The following is a 21917-nucleotide window of genomic DNA, read 5'->3' as shown; positions in this document are numbered from 1 at the left end:
CTTATTTAATTTAATTTGTTTAAACTGATCTATTCAACAATAGTCCCAGTGGGGACCTGTGGTGAAAAGGTAGTTGGATTCTATGGTATGTCCAAAATCAAATTCCACTATAAAATGGGGGGAAATATTCTCTGACCTAGCAAAGATTGGACATTTTTGAATGTTTAAGAGACATTCAAACACAACCATGAGTCACAGGAAATGTTTAAATTTTGTTTTAAAATTATATTAAAACCTAAAACATGTTGAAACACTTACTTTTAAACACTCCAAAATACTAAAAACAAAAACTCAAGAGTCCCTTGGAACCAGATCCAGTATTCAAATAATAAAACCATGAATTCTATCCCCTCTAAAATCTTTCCCACAGAAAGTGGCAAGGAAATATTACAATCTTTTTCTTCATTGGAGGAATGTCCCAATGCTCAACGACAAACCATGAATAGAAACTTCAGTTTTTTTGCTTTTACTTGCATACCAATTCCAAAGTTGGTGTCAGCTGTAGGTTTTGAACACCCAACTTATGGTCATCCCTCCATATGAATGGGTTCCCATAATATTTAAACATAGCACAAAAAGTAAGGAAATTTGTGTTTGGTAGATTATTTTTTTGTTGTAACAATGCTTCTTGGCAATAAATCTTATACCGTTGGAAAGCCTGTTTATTTCCCTTTTAAATGGTGCCACATTTGTAAGGAACATGCATTTGTGGGATGAGCAGCAGAGCTGAGTATATGGGTTGCGCCCATGAAAAATTTGCCAAATCTCTGCCAATGCCAAACAGCTTATTCTGCCATTGACTCTTGTTCAGTGTTGTTTGGTGGATTGGATGATTGAAGTCTGAAGAAACAAGACATATTGGCAATTTAACAATTTATTCATTTAATAAACAGGAGCCACAGTAGCGTGTGGAAGAACCATACACAGCCATAACAGCCTGGCACCTCCTCCTCATGCTGGTCACCAGCCTGATCACACACTGTTGTGGGATGGCATCCCATTCTTGTCAGCACCTGGGGGTACCAGAAGCTCAAAACAAGAGTCAATAGCAACAGCAGAATAAGCTGTTTGGCATTGGCAGAGAAGATTTGGCAAATTTTTCATGGGCGCAACCCATATACTCAGCTCTGCTGCTCATCCCACAAATGCATGTTCCTTACAAATGTGGCACCATTTAAAAGGGAAATAAACAGGCTTTCCAACGGTATAAGATTTATTGCCAAGAAGCATTGTTACAACAAAGAAATAATCTACCAAACACAAATTTCCTTACTTTTTGCGCTATGTTTAGTTTAGTATCTTGGAATGTGGGAGGAAACCGGAGCATCCAGAAAAATATATACGCTGTCACAGGAAGAACGTGCAAATTCCATACAGACAGCACAATATTATTAAATTTAAATGTGTGACAGTTATATACAACAAAACTTGTTTTAATTCTTTGCCCAATTTTAAAAATTACTCTTCCTCATCCTTTCCATGTTCTTTTGGCACATTAATTTCAACATTGTGGAGATATGGTTACCATATCAAGTGATTTTTACGTATTTTCCAAATTATGGATAACATTGCCTTATGGACATCGGTAAAAACAGAACCAGTTGATACCCAAAAACTCCATGTATATATGGAAACAATGGTGTCAGGATCAATGGTGTCTCTGGTGCTGTGAGGCAACAGCTCTACCAGCTGTGCCACTATGCTCATATTGGTGAGACCAAACGTCAGCTAGGCAACCGTTTTACTGACCATTTGAACTCAGTCTGCCAGGGCCTGCTAGATCTCCCGGATACCAACCAATTAAATACCCCTTCCCATATCAAACATTCTGTCCTTGGCCTCCTCAGTTGCCAGAGTGAGGCCACATGCAAACTGGAAGAACAACATCTTATATTCTGCTTGGGTAGCTTACAATCCAATGATATGATCATTGAATTGCAGATAACCCCCAACCCACCATTAAACACATACTTTTCATTCCATTCCACCTACCCCATTGCCCAGTTCCTTTCCCATCCTCCATTCACTTATCTCACACCCTTACCTATTCCAAGTTCCCTGCTTTCCTCACCTCCACCTCTTTCTCTTCTACCCACTATCCTTCCTTCTGGTTCTACATTTCACTCCCCACCTTTCTTCCTTATCAAATTCCACATCGACACGGTAGGGCGGCACGGTAGCGCAGCGGTAGAGTTGCTGCTTTACAGCGAATGCAGCGCCGGAGACTCAGGTTCGATCCTGACTACGGGTGCTGCACTGTAAGGAGTTTGTACGTTCTCCCCGTGACCTGCGTGGGTTTTCTCCGAGATCTTCGGTTTCCTCCCACACTCCAAAGACGTACAGGTATGTAGGTTAATTGGCTGGATAAATGTTTTTTAAAAATTGTCCCTAGTGTGTGTAGGATAGTGTTAATGTACGGGGATCGCTGGGCGGCGCGGACTTGGAGGGCCGAAAAGGCCTGTTTCCGGCTGTATATATATGATATGATATGATATGACACCCTTTTGCTTCGATCCTTGGTTATTATCTGCACCCATCTGCCAATTACCCTTCTTCATCCAATCACTTGCCAGTTCTTGCCCCACTCCTTCACCTTACCTCTCTTTACCAGCCTTCTCACCCCCACTCCATCAGGCAGAAGCAGGATGCTGACCCAAAACATCGTCTGCCTATTTCACTCCACAGATGCTAATTGGTCAACTGAATTCCTATAGCAGTATGTTTTTTCTTTACAAGTTGTGCTGTTTTAAGAAAATCCACATCTTAATTTGTTACCTTCGCTCAGACCATCTCAAATAGAGATTTTTGGTATTAAGCTACCCCAATGAGTCACCACAATGTTGAACCACATCACTTACATGACCACAACAAACCCAAAATATTTACCCAGTTTCTTTTCAAGTGAAACAATATTTGTTCAATATAATTTTTTGCATATCATCATTACCTCCTGGCTGTCTTGACTTTGCCCATGGACTTTTGGAAGAGCCAATGGAGGCCACAGACTTTCAATCAGACTGAACAGCCCTGAAGACCTGAGAGATAAAGTGGTAACCATATCAAAACACACTGAAATGACGCATCTTGACAAGGGAGCATAAATCATAGAACAGGAACAGGCCCTTTAGCCCACTGGAGAAACCATCTCAACATCTCCCCTGTCATGCATCCTCAGGATTTTCTATGTCTCAATAAGGCTGACCCTATTTCTTCCAAACTCCAATGCTGTAGATGCACAGTTGTTCGTTCAAAGCTGAGAGTTACAGGATTTTTTGGAATCTACAGATGTAAAAGGATACACAGGATATATCAATTGGGGAAACTAGTTTGAGGAAAATCAGCTGTGATTTTGTCATATGACAGAGCAGACTCAAGGTGCTATGAGGCCACGTCTGTCTGCTCCTATTTACATTTGTATGGACCATGGTGCCACTGTTGTATTTCACTCTTCATCATGTTAGTTTAGCCACTGAGTTACGTATAAATCTGAATGATGAGACTGTGATTTGAACCATGAAAAAGGTAATATCTCCATGTTTCTGGTGTGCACAAACTAATAGGAATGGTTGCCTAAGATACCAAAAAAATTAAAGCGTTTTGGAAAAAAAAGGGAGGGAGGGAGGGAGGAGGGAGGGAGGGAGGGAGGAAGGGAGGGAGGGAGGAAGGGAGGGAGGGAGGGTGTTACTACACACAGCCATCACCATGAACTTAAGGGCATGCAGATACCTAGTGTATCTTAATAAGGAATCTTGGAGATGTTCAACATGAAAGCATACAGAGCATGCAGAATTAGAAAACAAGACAATTAATGTGGCAAAATTAATTGGAATTAATTGACCAAAATAACTTTTCATGTAATGTTCCATCATTGCCGAAGTTGTCAAGCAATTAATTTGATTTTCCAGATGAAAGAATTGTTTGCATACTATTAAGAAAACTTTTTTAAAAAGTCACACCCCGAAAATGCTTCTTTCTTGTTTACTGCGAGAGTTAAACAATAATTGCCTTAGTCTGTATGGTGTTTTTTGGAGGAGGAAAAACCTGTTCAGCCGCAGTTTAGTATTACACTAGTTAGACCATACTCTGAAAACAATATTGCAAAAAACATACCAGCCAACCAGTCATAAAGTGTTAAATAAGCATGTCCCTGCTTGCTCAGATTGTCATTTTACAACCAACGCATCTGCTAATATTTGAGGCAATCGACAATAGATGACATCTATCTTTGTCCTCTCAGCAACCTTAGACCCCTTCACCTTACACCTGTCATCACTCAGAATACCATCACAGTAAAAAAATTCAGGACAAGTGTATTACAAGAGCTTCCCATTTATTGCAGTAACTTTTTGAAAGGTTTGCCTCATTTAATTAATGGATGATTACAATATCTAAAAAAAAAGGCGTAGGAAAGAACTGCAGATACTGGTTTAAATCGAAGATAGACACAAAATGCTGGAGTAACTCAGCGGGACAGACAGCATCTCTGGAGAGAAGGAATGGATGATGGTTTGGGTCGAGACCCTTCTTCAGGCTGATGTCAAGGGAGTGATCGGTACAGAGATAAAATGTAGACGGAGACAGTAAGACTGGTAGGAGAAGTGGGAGGGGATGAAGAGAGAGGGATAGCTTACACCCCAGCGGTATGAACATTGAATGAATGAATGAATGAATGAATAAGTTTATTGGCCAAGTATGTGCATATACAAGGAATGTGCCTTGGTGCTCCGCTCACAAATGACAACACAAACATACAGTTAACAATTAAGAATAAAGCATAACCACATCAAAACAATAAGGATACAACATTACGTTCTAAACATGTGAGTGAAAATAAACCAGAGCAAAAAAGAGACTACAGACTTTGGTTATTGAGTAGAACTATCACTCGTGGAAAAAAGCTGTTTTTATGTCTGGTTGTGGCTGCTTTGACAGTCCGGAGTCGCCTTCCAGAGTGAAGTGCTTCAAAGAGTTTGTGGCCAGGGTGAGAGGGGTCAGAGATGATCTTGTCCGCTCGTTTCCTGGTCTTTGCAGTGTACAGTTCGTCAATGGGGGGAAGGTTGCAGCCAACAACCTTCTCAGCTGTGCGAACGATCCGTTGCAGCCTCCGGATGTCGTGCTTGGTGGCTGAGCCAAACCAGACCATGATGGAGAAGGTGAGGACGGACTCAATGATAGCAGTATAGAATTGGACCATCATTGCCTGTGGCAGATTGTGTTTCTTCAGTTGCCGCAGGAAGTACATCCTCTGTTGGGCATTTTTGACTGTGGAGTCGATGGTGGCCCCCCATTTAAGGTCCTTGGAGATGATGGAACTTAAATGACTCCACAGATGTGACTATGGTGTTGTTGATGGTGAGTGGGGGGAGGGGAGGGGGAATCTTTTCGAAAGTCTACAATTAGTTCCACTGTCTTGAGAGCATTGAGCCCCAGGTTGTTGGGATGGCACCAGGACGCCAGCTGTGTCACTTCCCATCTGTAGGTAGATTCCTCCCCATCCTGGATCAATCCAATCAGGGTAGTGTCATTCGCTTGACAGAGGAGTCTGTGGAGGTGCAGTCGTTGGTGTAGAGAGAGTAAAGGAGAGGGGAGAGCCTTGCAGATCTCCTATGTTGAAGGTCTGTGGGTCCGAGATGTGCTTTCCCAACCTCACATCCTGCTTCCTGTCCGTCAGGAAGTTGATGATCCACCGACAGAGGGGTTCAGGCACAGTCAGCTGGGAGAGCTTGTAGTGTAGTAGCTCTGGCACAATGGTCGTCCACTGATCTATTGGCCCTATATGCAAACTGCAGGGGGTCCAGCAGGGGGTTTGTGATGTTTTTCAGTTGGGCCAGCACGTCTTTCAAAGGTCTTCATGACTACAGAGGTAAGGCCTGTAATCATTAAGACCAGAGATCCTTGTCTTTTTGAGTACAGGGACAATAGTGGAGACCTTGAAGCAGGCAGGGACAGTGCATGTTTGCAGGGACTGATTGAAAATGTCTGCGTAGATCGGTGCCAGTTGTTCGGCACAGAGCTTGAGGGTGGAGGGGGAAACATTGTCCGGCTTTCCGGCTTTTCTGTTTTCTGAATAGCCTCTCCACCTCCGCAATTTCTATTGTAAAAACTGGAGTCATTCAGTGAGGATGTGCAAATTGGTGATTGCAGAGGGGTGGGTGGGTGGGGGAAAGGGCCAGTCTTTGAAAACTCCAGCCAGTCTCTGAGTAGGTGTGAATTGCTGCTTGGGGAGGAGTGGTTGTGGATGGATCCAGTCTTTGCAAACTTACTTTTCGAATTTACTTTTTCAATGTACAACATAGGATATCTGGTCTGCAGAAAATGTGAACCATTTCATTTTATGCTTGAATAGCTATTAGGGCAGAAGATTTTAGATCTGGGCAAAGCACGTTTTCTGATGAAAGATTACTGACCTGAAACTTTAATTCTATTTCTTTCTCTACTGATGCAAACCAGTTAATTGCTCTTACTCAAAAGCAAGAGCCTCAAAAGAAGAATAGAGGAGTTGAGAAATTCAATCGTATTGGAGGGAATGTTGTAGACAATAGATGCAGGAGTGGCCATTCGGCCCTTCGAGCCAGCACCGCCATTCACTGTGATCGTGGCTGATCATCCAAATATGTAGTCCATATATTAAGGGCCAAAACTCCAGATTTTGTTTAAAATGGGTAAGTATTGACTATTGTGGGCAAACCTTCCAGGTAGTTGCAACATTTTCATTACACAGTATTACTTGATGCAGACAATGAACTTTATTCTCCCTGTTGCAAATCAAAAATAAAAGATTCACAATGGCAGATATAACATCCACTCAGCAAAAATATGTAAAATTCCCAATATTAATTGTGTTCCTAATTTCTGTCACAACAACATCAAGCTTATAAAATATGCCAAGGAAAAATAAACACAAAATAAGATTTTGGATCTTGTTTGGATCAAGAGTATTAACTAATAGAAGCTTTGATGCCCTGAATGACTACATTTGTGGCCGAAATATTGGCTATCCCCAATAAATGTATATTTGCTGGCCCATCCATCCTTCTTACCTTCCCCTTGTAGTTCTCTGTAGAATCTTCATTCCTCTCAGGTAACATGTCTTTCCCTCCCAGCAAGCATTTTGTGACTGCAGGTCCTCTTCCACTGAGCAAAATGTCTGCTGGTGAACTTCACTAAATAAACCATACGAGTCTTGTACGAGAAGACAAAGCCTACAGGAAAACAATTGCATTCATTTATCTAATTTCTGATATGGTCGTCATTTCTCTAAACATCAATTCATTGTCAAAAATAACTTTGTCATGATCGATTATTGTTAATCACTTGTCCTTAAAATGTTATTTTACCCCATACAATTAACATTAAATTATCACTCTGATTGTACTAAAATATGAATGAATCAAGTTTTGAAGAACAGGGGATAAAAATGACTTGGTTACTACTGGGCTAGATTTGTACGTTATGATACACAGTAGTAGAATCCCAACTATCAGATTCCAAATGAACAAAATTGTGGGTAATAATGTACTGTCCCTCTCTTTCTACCACAGTTGGACTGGAGTCAGCAATCTTCCAGATTTTTGCTCACTGGATATATATTTTGCTAATTAGGTTACATTACGTCAAACACAAGAGTGTATTCTTCTTCCTTTATTAAACTCCAAAGTATGGGGGGAGGAGGAAATAAAATTACATGTGAGACGTCCTTTCAAAATCTCAGGAATGGTTCCCTTTTGATAGCATTAGAACATGGAGCCAAATAAGAATCTGACTTTTATTTTAATTTTAGAAAATTATAAGTTGAAATTCATCAAGGTTTTTTTGTTAGCTGTAATCTCCATTAACTTGGACAAAGCAATTGGATACATAGCAAGTGACAGATATTGGTGACTGTTCATCAGTTAGGTTACTACATTAGCATAGAGACCTCAACAGTTATTACAAAAATACAAACTTTCATTGTATTCAACTTTGAGGGAAATTTAAATTCAAGTAAGTTAATACATCTTTAATAAAAAACTATATCAATAATGTTCAATCTGAAACTACTGGGGTTTTTTAAAACATTTCTTTAGTAAAGTTGTTTTTGGAAGAATTTCTGCCATCCTTACCAGAACAGGCCTACAAGGTAATCCAACCTCACCAATGTGATTAATTCTTAATTATCTTCAGAAATGGCCTAGCAAGTCATAGATTTCTGGAGCCAATTGGGATGAACAATAAGCAGTGATTTGCCAGCAATATCCAAACAATGTTTTATTTATTTGTTTTACACAGAACTACGGTGCGACATCAAATTTCTGAGCCTGCATCATTATTTCCAATCAAAATAGGTAATATTTTTTGTGAGTTTGAGGCAAAGAGCTAAAGTGCGGAATTACCACGGCTGAAAACCTAATAGAGATTTGAGCTCTCGTATTGAGAAGCAGTAAAGATAACATGCCAACTAGTAATCCAACTTGACTTTATATTTAAACAATTTTTATTGTGATTCACAAGTTCATGTTATAGGAATAGAATTAGGCCATTCGATCCATCGAGTCTACTCCGCCATTCAATCATGGTTGATTTCTAACTCCTAATCCCATTTTCCTGCCTTTTCCGCATAGCCCTTGACACCTGTTCTAATCAACAATTTGTCTATCTCTGCCTTAAAAATATCCACTGATGGCAATGAGTTCCACAGATTAACTACGCTCTGACTAAAGAGGTTCCTCCTCACCTCCTTTCTAAAAGAATGCCCTTTAATTCTGAGGCTATGACTGCTGGTCCTAGACTCTCCCATTAGTGAAAACATCCTTTCCACGTCCACTCTATCTATGCCTTTCATTATTCTGTACATTTCATTGAGGTCCCCCCTCAATCTTCCAAACTCCAGTGAGTAGAGGCCCAGTGCTGTCAAACGCTCATCATATGCTAACCCACTCCATTCCTGGAATCATTCTTGTAAACCTCCTCTGGGCCCTCTCCAGAGCCAACACATCCTTCCTCAGATATGGGATCCAAATTTGCTCACACTGATTGAGATATAAAATTGCTTGAATTGATATTTGAATGTATAAAAGCATACATGAAGTTGCTTTAATCAGTGCAATGTGGCAATTATTTAATGTGCAATAAGCACTGTGCTGATGACCACAAGACATACTTCAAAACATCTTCCCGACTTCATTATTTGTTTACATTGCAAGATAACAAAACTTCAGCTTTTACTCCAGGTTAGATTTTCAAAGATTCATTCCTCAGCAGTAAGCTCCAGGTTACAACTAATTTCTCCAAAAACACTCATCCTCACATCCCAGTACACCTTCTGTCCATCATTTGAAATCTGTTTCCTCTAGTCCTTATCTAAACTACTAATTTACTTAGTTTCTCTCTATTTGCCCAATTAATCTAGATTTCCTATGACATTTTAATGGAGAGTGCAATACCATGGGATCAATAAAAAACTTCCAGCACATTGATGGTGGGGACACAGCGATGATAATGCCATTGAACATCAAGGGTGATTGGTTACACTCTGTCTGGTTGGACTTGGTCATTGCCTTGCACTTTCATGGCATGAATATTATTGCCACTTTTCAGCGCACACGAGAATGCTGTCTCAGTTTTGGTGCGTGCAGGCACGGGCCATTTCATTTGCTGAGGAGTTGTGAATGGAATTTAACATTGTTTGCTTTTGATTGCATATTGCCATTTCTGACATTTTGATGGAAGATCACTCATGAAACAACTGAGGAAGCGTGTGTCTCGGATATAGCTCTGAGAAACTTCAACATAGATATCCTGAGACAGAGATGATTGACCTCTACTATATAACCACCTTCCTTTACTGAGGTGTTTTTCCTATGATGCCCAGGCAGTAACATTCACTTATGAGAATACAACCTGTTGGACAAAGGCTTTATTTTAATCAGCCAATGCCTGCTTTCATTATTTTCATAGCAATGACTTTCTAGCTGCTCATTGGCATCAGGTCTCGGCTTAACAATTAATTCATTTTCTGATGCACAAATAAATAGGGATATTACTGGAGACAGTTCGTAGGAATAGGATTTATCCACAATTGGATAAGCATGGATAATAGGAATTGTCAGAAATGCGTTGTGTGGGGCAGGTCCTTTTTGAGGAGGTGACAAAGAAGATTGATGATGGTAGGGGCAGTGGATGTTGTCCACATGGACCGGAGTAAAGCATTTGACAATGTCCTTCATGGTATGTTGGTTAGAAGCTTAAGTAACATGGGATTCATGATAAGTTGTCAAATTGAATACAAAACTAGCTTGGTCAGAGAACACAAAGGGTAGTGGTGGAAGGGTGTTTTTCTAACTGGAATGTCTATGACGAGTAGTGATCCACAAAGATCAGTGCTGGGACGTCTAAAATACGAAGGATTTGTATGAAAATGTTGGTGATACGATTAGTGAGTTTGTAGATAACATAAAAATAGATTGAGTTGTGGTTAGTGAGAAAGGTTGTCAAAAACATACAGCAGAATGTAGATAATTTGGAAATTTGGGCAGAGAAATGGCAGATGGCATTTAATCTGAACCAGTGCATTATGAGAGGTCAAATGCAAGAGGAAAGTACACAGGACTCTTGGGAGCATTGATGTGCAGAGGGATCTTGGGGTGTGTTCATATCTCCGTGAGAGTGGTAACATAAGTAGACAGAGTGGTAAAAAAGGTGTATGGTACACTTGCCTTCATAGTTCAGAGCGTGGAGTACAAAAGTCGGTACATATGACAATGAAACATTCTTGAATCTTGAGCTGCATAGAACTTTGGCTTGAAGTAGTGTGTACAGTTTTGATCTTCACATGCTAGGCTTTGGAGAGGGCACAGAAAAGATTCAACGGGATGTTGTCTGGATTGGAGATAGTTGCTAAAAGGTGAGATTGGACAAGTTTGCATTGCTTTCTCTACAGTGTCAGAGACTTAGTTAGGGTGGACCTGATAGAAGAACAGAAAATTATGACAGGCATAGATAGGTAGGATCATCAGTACTTTTCCCAGGACGGTAATATCAAATATTAGTGGGCATAGTGTTAAGGTGCGAGAAAATATTTTTAAAGGAGATTTGGGAAGTAAGTTGTTGTGTTACGCAGTGAATGCTGGGTGCCTAAAACACACTGACTGGGCAGTTGATAAAAGCAGATACAATAACAACATTTAAGAGGCTTGCAGATAGACACATGAATAGGCTGGGAATAGAGGGATATGAACGAGCTGCAGGCAGATGGAATTAGTTTAGATTGACATCATGGTTGGCGCCGACATAGTGGGCCAAAGGGCCTGTTCCTCTGCTGTATTGTTCTACAGCAATAAAGCTCCATAAATAAATATACAGATTCCACTTTGTGCCTGTTTTTTGGAAACAAACGTAAAACTAAAGAGCACTTCATTATAATTCATTTTTTCTATCAAGCACCAAAATTTAATTAGGAAGTTTTAGATCTCCTGCAACGTTTCTGGAAAGGATCATGCAATCAAAGTTTAAATGGCCTGTTTTTCTATTAATTGGTAAATTTTAAAGAAAAAACTTGAATTAAATCCCAAAATTGATAGTTGGATTAAAAAACACAAAATGGTTAGATTTATCATGTTGATGTTTCAACAGTGTTATATTAAATACACTTTGAATTCCTTCATAGACCATGAAGCATTTTGGGATATTCCAAGTTTTGGAAAAGTACAAAAATAGATCCTATTTTACGAAGGTTACACTACAGTTTCATCATGTTGTTTGCATTTTCTTCATCACTGTCGTGTAACGAAAATGTATTGTATTAAATTTGTTCTGATAGTTTTCATTTGAAAGCTGAATGGAAAATATGTCTAATTTGTTGAAAAGGGACACAACTTAGTATTGTTTTGCAGAGACACAATTTCTCTTTGAAATAACATATTGTTTACATTTGAATTATAAAAAGCTACTATGGAATGGGGAAGGGGAATTGGGCCTCATAAATTTCCTAAGGATATGTAGGTATGTAGGTTAATTGGCTGGGTAAATGTAAAAATTGTCCCTAGTGGGTGTAGGATAGTGTTAATGTACGGGGATCGCTGGGCGGCACGGACTTGGAGGGCCGAAAAGGCCTGTTTCCGGCTGTATAGATATGATATGATATGATATGCTGAGACTTGCTTCAGTATTGAAGGTAGACACAAAATGCTGGAGTAACACAGCGGGTTAGGCAGCATCTCAGGAGAGAAGGAATGGGTAACATTTCGGGTCGAGACCCTTCTTCAGACTGATGTCAGGGGAGGGGGCGGGTCAAAGATAGCATGTAGTAGGAGACAGGAAGACAGTGGGAGAGCTGAGAAAGGGGAGGGGCAAGAGAGGGTCAGACGAACTATCTGAAGTTGGAGAAGTCAATATTCATACCGCTCGGGTGTTAACTGCCCAAGCGAAATATGAGATGCTGTTCCTCCAATTTGCGCTGGACCTCACTATGACAATGGAGGAGGCCCATGACAAAAAGGACAGATTGGGAGTGGAAGGGGGAGTTGAAGTGCTGAGCCACCGGGAGATCAGGTTGGTTAAGGCGGACTGAGCGAAGGTGTTGAGCTAAACAATCGGCAAGCCTGCGTTTGGTTTCGCAGATGTAGAGAAGTTGACATCTGGAACAGCGGATACAATAGATGAGGTTGGAGGAGGTGCAAATGAACCTCTGCCTCACCTGGAAAGACTGTTTGGGTCCTTGGATGGAGACGCGGGGGGAGGTAAAGGCACAGGTGTTGATTGTTCCCGATGTTGGGGAAGTCCAGAACAAAGGGTCACAGTTTAAGGATAAGGGGGGAGTCTTTTAGGACCGAGATAAGAAAGTTTTTTTCACACAGAGAGTGGTGAAACTGTGGAATTTTCTGCCACAGAAGGTAGTTGAGGCCAGTTCATTGGCTATATTTAAGAGGGAGTTAGATGTGGCTATTGTGGCTAAAGGGATCAGGGGGTATGGAGAGAAGGCAGGTACAGGATACTGAGTTGGATGATCAGCCATGATCATATTGAATGGCGGTGCAGGCTCGAAGGGCCGAATGGCCTACTCCTGCACCTATTTTCTATGTTTCTATGTTTCTATCTCCTGCGGTTGCAGGGGAAAGTACCGGGGAGGGGGTGGTATGGGTGGGAAGGGACGAGTGGACCAGAGAGTTATGGAGGGAACGGTCTCTGCAGAAAGCAGAAAGGGGTGGAGATGGAAAGATGTGGCCAGTAGTGGGATCCCTCTGGAGGTGACAGAAATGTTGGAGGATAATTTGTTGTATACGATGGCTGATGGGGTCGAAGGTGAGGACAAGGGGGACTCTATCCGTGTTACGAATGGGGAGAGGGGGAGCAAGAGTGGAGCTGCGGGATATATAGAGACCCTCATGAGAGCCTCATCTATAATGGAAGAGGGGAACCCTCGTTTCCTAAAGAACGAGGATATCTCTGATGCCCGAGTATGAAACACCTCATCCTGGGCACAGATGCGGTGTAGACGGAGGAATTATGAGTAGGGGTTAGAGTTTTTACAAGAAACAGGGTGGGAAGAAGAGCTTCAGTATTGGTGAATCTTAACCCTATTGATACATAAAGGTTTAGCATCAGCTATGAGAGAGAAATAACCCAGGAGATAATAATCCAAGAGACAAGCAGTAGTACTTTTCTGAGAGTTGCATGTGCATGTTCTTGTTAATTGCAATGCCAGGATGAGGCATAGTCTGTATGTGCTTGTACCTGGAGATACATCAAAAACTTGATTTACAGGTTTGGAGTGCGTAGTGGCAGTGAATGTTAACGCTTTGCAGGCAGCATGCCTTTGCAGCACAGAACATCACAGTCATCACCATAGCAAATGAAGAAAGATGCTTGGTGCCTCAAATTATTCTGTTTACGGTAGTTTGTTACTCGGTGAAGCAAAATACCTCTCTGGCTAAAGCAACTGAAAACTTTGGGATCTTTTGGTTACTCAATGAAGGAAAGATCTACATAATTGCTCAGACAAATACAAAACATGCCAACTCAACTTTCACAAGACATTCAGGTACCTAACTACTTTTGCTCCAAGTTTAAGGGCCGGTTCTAAATAATATTTGGGATTTCTAGGATTGTAGGTTTGCAAACATGCACTACAGGGGCCCAAAACTGTTAGCTACATAAATATAACTCGGTGCTCGGTGCCAGAATTGAATTCTGAGCACATTACTGGCAAACACCACAACTGGAAGAAACTCTATATATTTGTCTGCTTAACATATACAAATAAACCAATTAAGCAATTTGTGTATATTTGTGTATATCCAAGCCATATACAAAAATATATATTTGGGACAAACAGCAGGCAATGTTGATGGCTTCTAATACCATAAGTAGTTTTAACAGGGGAGCAGGAAATGCACTTGGAGATGAACAACGCATGGATATGTGCAAAAATCAGTGATTGAAAAGACATAGCCAATTGATCCTTTAAAGAACTAACACAGAAATGATAACTCCTTTTCAGGCTGCAATTTTCTAATCATTCTTGAATCTTCTTGAAACAACAACAAAGTACACGGAGTAACATTCCTGCATCTGGTTTTCAGTGTTTTTCAATTTTGTTTTTCCTAAAAGTTTTCATTCATATCCCTTTAAACCACTGCGCCGTCTGTTTACGAAGCTACAGCAACAGTTCCCAACACACACTGGTTTCCAGGAACTGCCTGCTATTCCCTGCAAGGTCAGAGAAGTCAGCCAATGATAGGCAGCTAGAGTCACAAAAGTAACCACAAATCTCCACGAGGCCCCAATGGGACAGCTGGAGCAGGCGGAGTACAATTCCATTCACTCTACCAATCACGATACAAGAAACTTATTATAAACACTTCTTGAAACTGGGTACAGCCAGTACATTGTGTTCTCTTTGTGAAAAACAACTTGAAGCTGCTTTGCTTAAAGCGATCAACAAATCTGTTCTTTTTAAAATATTTTAATTAGTCTCTGGAATAGCCTTTCCAAATTACTTTTAAAAAATGAACAGCACCTCTTGTTTCATTATAGCCAGAAATGCAACATAAAAATTTTAAATTTAATGAAAAAAATAATCTCAGCCACACAATAGAGTATATGGGCCAATAATTAAGCAAAATACAAATTTCAGTTGTTCAGATGTCAAATGTTGACAATTTCAGACCACAGTATATTAAATGTGGTCTTCCAAAGGGTGGAACAGTATCAGTGGGTTACAAGTCAATACAACAGACACCAATGGTCACATCATCTCCCTGTGTTCAGAAGGATTGTCAGCTGTTGTATAAGAAATTACAACAGTCTTGAGGGTTATTTTTTTTCGTTAAATTAAAAAAATTTATGTTGCATTTCTGGTTATAATGAAACAAGAGGTGCTGTTCATTAGACTCTTAAGACCTTGGTTTCAGATTAAATGAAATTATTTTCTTTTTTTAAAATAAAACTATCATATTGTGATCACTGTTCCCTAAAGGCTCCTTTGGTCTGCGACATATTGGAAAAACGATCCACTTCAGTTGTGAACAAGTGCAACCATGGGGTATCTTACAATCACATCATCATCAATGAGTAATATTTGCAGGATAGTAAAAGGAACGTTAAATCATGATCAGTCTGAAGAAGGGTCTCGACCCGAAATGTCACCCATTCCTTCACTCCAGAGATGCTGCTTGTCCCGCTGAGTTACTCCAGCATTTTGTGTCTACCTTCAACTTAAACCAGCATTTGCAGTTCTTACCTACACATAAAATCATGATTATTGTTTTTTTTCAAACACTAAGCTCACAAAGATCTAGCCGAACTCACCTAATAACAAACCAGAGATGACACCTATGATATTGCTCACTCGCGACTTTACAATGTGTGCTATATCTATTTGCCAAGCCATTGGAAACTGGTGGAGTAAATAGGACTGCATGAGTAACAGGCAATCCTTCGCCGACTGCGGTCATCATTTTAAAGCCATTACAGAAGGTGGTGTATTTCTTTCTGCATCACTGAACCAGCCAAAATGTTTTTTTCATCCCATGGGAGTGGGTGGGTTGCATCGTCTTAAGGTAAAGTAAAATGATATCCAATAATAGCAATTTGTAATTTCAGAATCCATATATCATTACAATTATAAAATAATTGAAAATACTTTACATGGGAGGAAGTTGATGATGTGACCCATGTTAAAAAGTATTAAGCTTGACAAGGAATACTGCTCTTAATCACACAGAACATAATTTTAATTTTTGGTGAAGATCAAGACATTTGTTGGGGGCAAATTCCAAAGTATGAATGGTATCCAAAGAGTTAAACATACTATGAAGAAGTTGATATCATTAGCACGTGGCTATCTACTTAACTGTAAAACTAGAATTTATTATTAGTATTTTAAAGTAATTCTAAACTTTGCTGTTCAGATATAAATTTGTTTGCAGGAAAATCAAGTGACTTTCCATGTACAAGCCCGCTTTAATAGATCTGGCAGAGTACAACCAGCTAGAGCTAGATCAGTTCTATAAAAAGCTGCCAAAGGAACAAACAGTGTGTCTGCCTAACTTTCACGTCAAGGCCATGCACAGTCACATGCTGTTGGTACATCAGCAGCTTTTCAAACTTATCCTATGAATGAACTGCCTGCTTTTAAAGCAGCTCGCTCCAAATCTGCGGGGTCTGTTTATGAACAGTATCTGCTGAGACATGCATCGGGTAACGTTGTGCTTGAGCAAATAACAGCAGACATCATATTCCTGCCAGACCACATGTTTTTTCTCAGAACAAAGCAGGAAACAGCAACACTGCCCACAGAAAAATCAAAAATGGTGTGCCATTTTTTAACAAATAAATCTGTAAAGAATGTTCCCCCCGCTCCAACTATCTTTTCTACAATCAAAATTTAAAAATCACTTGGGGTTATACAAATTGTATATCACAGCAGAAATGCTGGTATGTATTAAAAGACTGCAACCTAGAAAATTTATTGCAAACACGAAGGGCTTGATTGGATAGTTTGTAAATACACCTGAAATCTCAAAATGTTTTTACATCTGCCAACCTACTGCGAATTTCTTAGAAACTAAGAAATAATATGCTAGATTCATTCAATGGGGAAAAAAAGATTATAGCTGGCATTGTACAGGGAGTTCTGCTATAATGTAATAGTTGCATTCCTAAGAAAGCTCACATTGTACAAAATTACATTATAAAGACAATTGTGTCAATGGGAAAAAGTCAATGAGGGGCTGGAGAATTTCAGACTCGCAATCCCTGCAGGATTTTCAGAAATAAAGGTATCGCTATGTTTATTTTTGTTACTGAAAGCTAAAATACTAAAGGCTATATGTTACATTGTTTAATAAAGTATAATTGCACAAGTGTCAATGTAAGCTACTGCTTGTCAATTTCAATGCGCCTGTGGTAAAGGTGATAGATTATGCTGTTAAAAGACACTGGTGTCTGATTACTGTTGGGAGATTACACGGAAACAGTTTTTAGACTGATTTTTATCTAAGACATTTTTATTTTGCTTGTCTATTTTTTCTTTTTGAATTACGACATTTGTTACTACTGGCAGGAGTTTAACTCACATCATGCTCATGGTGAAAATGAGAGCAACATTTTGTCGTCTAAGAATTTTTGCCCTATTTATCTTTTAATATTTTTACCCCCACATAGGTCTGATTTCACATTAATAACTACCTTCCTTTCGGCCACACAAAAGACCACAGATCTTCTATTAGCCTCAAGCAAAATTATATAACTACTTGAGGTCTGACAACTAAGCCAAATCCTGACAATGTTTAGCTGTGTACTTATTCTAGCAGGAGTCAATACTTCATTGTGAAATTCCCCCTTCTGCATCTAGACACAACCAAGGCCTTCTGTCAATTTGCCAGGAATCTGCAACTTGGAAAAGAGCATAAATCCTAGATTATTTCAAGTGTGTACATCTCAGTTAGAGATTTTTTTAAAACATAAAAGCTGTAAATATTCAGGTTAGGCACTATCTGTGGAAAGAAAAAGAGAAATAGTTCCAGGTTGCTGGTCTGTCATTCTGCTTCCCTCTCCCACTGGTATTTGACCTGCTGAGATTGCTCATAACTTTGTACTTATTTTAGATTTCCACCAGCAGCAGTTTATTGGTGCGTGCCAAGTTCATTTAATAACCAACTAAAGCATTAACATAAATTATCCATTGACGAACCAAAATGAATGAGTTTGCAAGAAAAACAAGTATTTTAGGTTTTTGCTCCGAAAAATGTATTACCCTGTTGGTGAGAAACAAAAGGAATCCCAGAATTTCTGGGACAATTATTTTCTAAACGTAATAATGTCTCGAACAGTAGAATAATTAGCAGGCATGTGAGTGAGGTGAAAAAAAAGAGGAAAAGAGCCGAGCGCTTGCACGGGGGTCATGGTGAGCGGGGGTCAAAATATTGGAAGATTTTTGAACATTTACACACAAAATTACCAGTTTCAAGCCTCTTTTAGTGCATTTCAAAGTAAAAACACACATTACAAAATAATGTGAATTTGTCACTGTTTACTAATAACATTAGGAAGTAAATTCACACATTAATTGATAATCAGCTCAAAAAGGTGGTAATTAGCTTTTCTGCTGTTTTATATTTTAACCCCATCTTAATTAATTTAGTGATATAATCTTGCACTTAAATTTAATATTTAATCGTTACAGTTCCACCACTGATTTTCTGGCACTCTTTGCTCCAGAGCTTTGCTGGTTTATCTAGCTGGCTAAGGAAGTCGGCTTTGGGGATAGATGTGCTGGCTCCAGCTGGGCTGGAGTCTCAGAGCCCCAGCAGCGGGTTGCAAATTCAACCCACCGATCGGTCGTGGAAGTCCCGATGAGGTCGAGATTGGCTGCCTTGCCCAGCCTAGGTGCCACATTTTCGGGGAGACTTCCAGGGCGGGGGGATTTCTCACAGAACCCCTAGCAACCTCTAGCGGAACCCTAGTGTTCATTACAAGTCTGTACATCGTTTATTTTCTTTTTTTTTCGGATCCGATTTTTCCATTGGTAAACCCGATTTTGGCAAAGTGAAAATCGCGGAAATCATGCAAAAAGCGCGGAAAATTGATTTTTAAAATGCGGAAATCTGCGGAAACGTGGAAAATTCACATGCCTGACTTAGCAATGTAATAAAAAAGAATTGTAAATACTGGTTCATACCATAGATACAAAATGCTGGAGTAACTCAGCTGGTCAGGTAGCATCTCTGGTGAATACTTAGCAAACCTTCAGTTGGTATCACAAAATGCTGGAGTAACTCAGCAGGTCAGGCAGCATCTCAGGAACGAAGGAATGGGTGACGTTTCGGGTCGAGACCCTTCAGTTGGCATCAGAAGGCATTAGAAAAATACTATTAACACCATTGAACTCATACTTCATGCTCATGCTGAAGATGAGAACACAAATTGTCATCACTGAATTTTGGCCCTAGCTTTATTTTAATGTTTTTACCCCCCTCTCCCCCAAAGGGTCTGATTTCATGTTAAAAACTACTTTCTAATCCATCACACAAAAGCTTGCACCAAAGTACAACAAAATTATATTCTTGATTGATTTTTGACTGAATGATACTTTTGGCCCTCTTCAGTCCTGGCAGCCCCCCAACATCAGGTTCCTCTTTGTTCTCTGTGGCCTCCTCATGTCAGGTCCCTCTTTGCTCTGAGTGGCGTATCCTCCGCCGGGACATCATCGGCCGACTGCCGGCACTCACGCGGGCGATAGCTCTCCGACGGCCCATCACGCTCTCCGACGGCCCACCAGCTCGTTCACCAGTATTCTTCCTCAGGCCAACTTCCCCAGTATTGCTGGCCATGCCACAAAAAAGAAGGAAATGGAATACAGCATAGCAAAGTGTACGGTCATGCACTTTGGTAAAAGGAATAAAAGTTTAGACTACTTTCTAAATAGAGAGAGGATTCGGAGATGCAAAGTGGCTTGCGAGTGCTGGTGCAGGATTTCCAAAAGGTTAATTTGCAGGTTGAGTCCGTGGTAAGAAAGGCAAATGTAATGCTAGCATTCATTTCAAGGGGACTAGAATATAAATGCGAGGATATAATGCTGAGGCTTTATAAAGTGCTGGTGAGGCGACATTTGGAATATTTAGGGCCCATATCTGAGGAAGGATATTGGCATTGGAGAGGGTCAAGGTTTACGAGAAAGATCCTGAGAATGATTGGATTAATGTATGAGGAATGTTTCATAGTTCTGGGCTTGTACACGCTGGAGTTTAGACAGATGAGGGGGGAATCTCATTGAAACCTACCGGATAATGAAAGGCCTAAATAGAGAGGATAACCACAAAAAGCTGGAGTAACTCAGCAGGTCAGACAACATCTTGGGAGAAAAGGAATAGGAGATGTTTCGGGTCAAGACCCTCCTTCAGACTGAGAGTTAGGGGAAAGGGAAACGAGATATATAGACGGTGATTTACTTCACCGGTCATGGGAGAGGGCACAGCCTCAGAATAAAAGGCCATGCCTTTAGAATTTAGATGAGGAGGAAATTCTTTAGCCAAAGGGTGGTGAATCTGTGGAATCCATTGACACAGATGACTGTGGAGGCCAAGGCATTTTGTATTTTTAAACCGGAGATTGATAGGTTCTTGATTGGTAATGGTGGCAAAAATTATTGGGAGAAGGCAGGAGAACAGGGTTGAGAGGGGAAAATAGATCAGCCATGATTGAATGGCAGAATATACTCGATGAGCCGATTGGTTGAATTCTGCACCTATTACTTATGGTCCTTTACATGCCCAAAACTAAACCAATATTGTATTCTGAGCAGACATGCACAGTGATGCTGCTGGTAAAGCCCCTCCCTCACAGCGTCAAAGACTTGGGTTCAATCCTGTCCTCAGATGTTGTCTGTGTGGAGTTTGCATGTTCTCCCTGGGACGGTGCAGGTTTCCTCTGGGTGCACCGGTTTCATTCCTCACAAAGACATGTGAGTTTATAGATTAATTGCCCTTTGTAAAAATAGACCCTCATTTGCACGGAGTGGATGAGAAAGTGGGATAACATCAATTGATGGTCGGCATGAAATCTGTGGGTTTAAGGTCCTGTTTCAATGCTGCATTTCCAAAACTAAAAACAGAGAAATTAATTTTCACAACCAAGGTCAGAGAGAGAAAAGGATGCATGGATTTGCTAAAGCCTCCGGGAAGAAATGCCACATCCCCACTGACTCCTGGGAATCTGGTCCATGCCTGTTTAAAGAAGCATCTGGGAACTTCAAGGCTGTGCATGGGAACACACAGTAACCCTGCATAAACTGTCAGCATTGTCAGCCACTAGGTGCCTCATCTATGGAAGAGTCGGCATTTCCCACATTGAGCTCATTAGCCACTTCAGAGTCAGACTAGAAGCAAGTCAGTCTTGATCCCGATTACACAAGGTGTCAAAAAGAGCCATATTTGGGTAAAATTTATGTGGGATTTAAAAGGCCAGCAAGCGTCTGTGCTTCAAGATGGTAGCTGATTTTTAAATCCAGTTTCTGAGCACGCCTATATTTTGCTGAATTCAGAAATTTGCAAGTCAAAGACAATGCCTTTTAGACCAATTAGAAAGATAAAAAATAAGAGGGGTACGTACACAGCTGCCTAGAAATAGCATAGGCTGATGAGAAATTGGGAACTTATCACATGAATTGCAATTTCATGATTTTTCTTCCAGGTTCTCAGTAGCTCTGACAGACTAACAAATGGAAGTACTCAGGAGACCTGGAGCGTCGTCTTGCCTGGCCGCCCCCTGCACTACCAACTCAGTGTCACCACTAGGACAACAGGCCTTTACAGCCGAGTTCAGACTTTACCTTTTTAACAACTTTGAACATGAATCATACAAAATGACGGCAGGAATATGACGACTCTCGTGCACTGTCTCAGTGTAATCTACTACTCTTCATTTTTGTACTTAAGTAT

At 40.4% G+C, this 21917-nt stretch overlaps 1 protein-coding gene across 5 annotated transcripts in view; it reads right to left on the bottom strand.

The window, feature by feature from the left end:
- spidr (scaffold protein involved in DNA repair) overlaps positions 1-21917 on the bottom strand; it is a 187286-nt gene that overhangs the window by 24855 nt on the left and 140514 nt on the right. For all 5 annotated transcript variants that reach the window (XM_078397363.1, XM_078397365.1, XM_078397364.1 and 2 more), the window contains exons 11-12: positions 7041-7202; positions 2948-3035 (exon numbers count right to left, since the gene is read on the bottom strand). In XM_078397363.1, the coding sequence (XP_078253489.1) occupies positions 2948-3035; positions 7041-7202 (250 nt within the window). The remainder of the gene's footprint in view (positions 1-2947; positions 3036-7040; positions 7203-21917) is intronic.

This window comes from Rhinoraja longicauda, chromosome 4 (genome assembly GCF_053455715.1).
Source record: "Rhinoraja longicauda isolate Sanriku21f chromosome 4, sRhiLon1.1, whole genome shotgun sequence".
NCBI classification, from domain to species: Eukaryota; Metazoa; Chordata; class Chondrichthyes; order Rajiformes; family Arhynchobatidae; genus Rhinoraja; species Rhinoraja longicauda.
The sequence above is the reverse complement of the archived record's forward strand: the minus strand, read 5'-3'. Positions and strand labels throughout refer to the sequence as shown.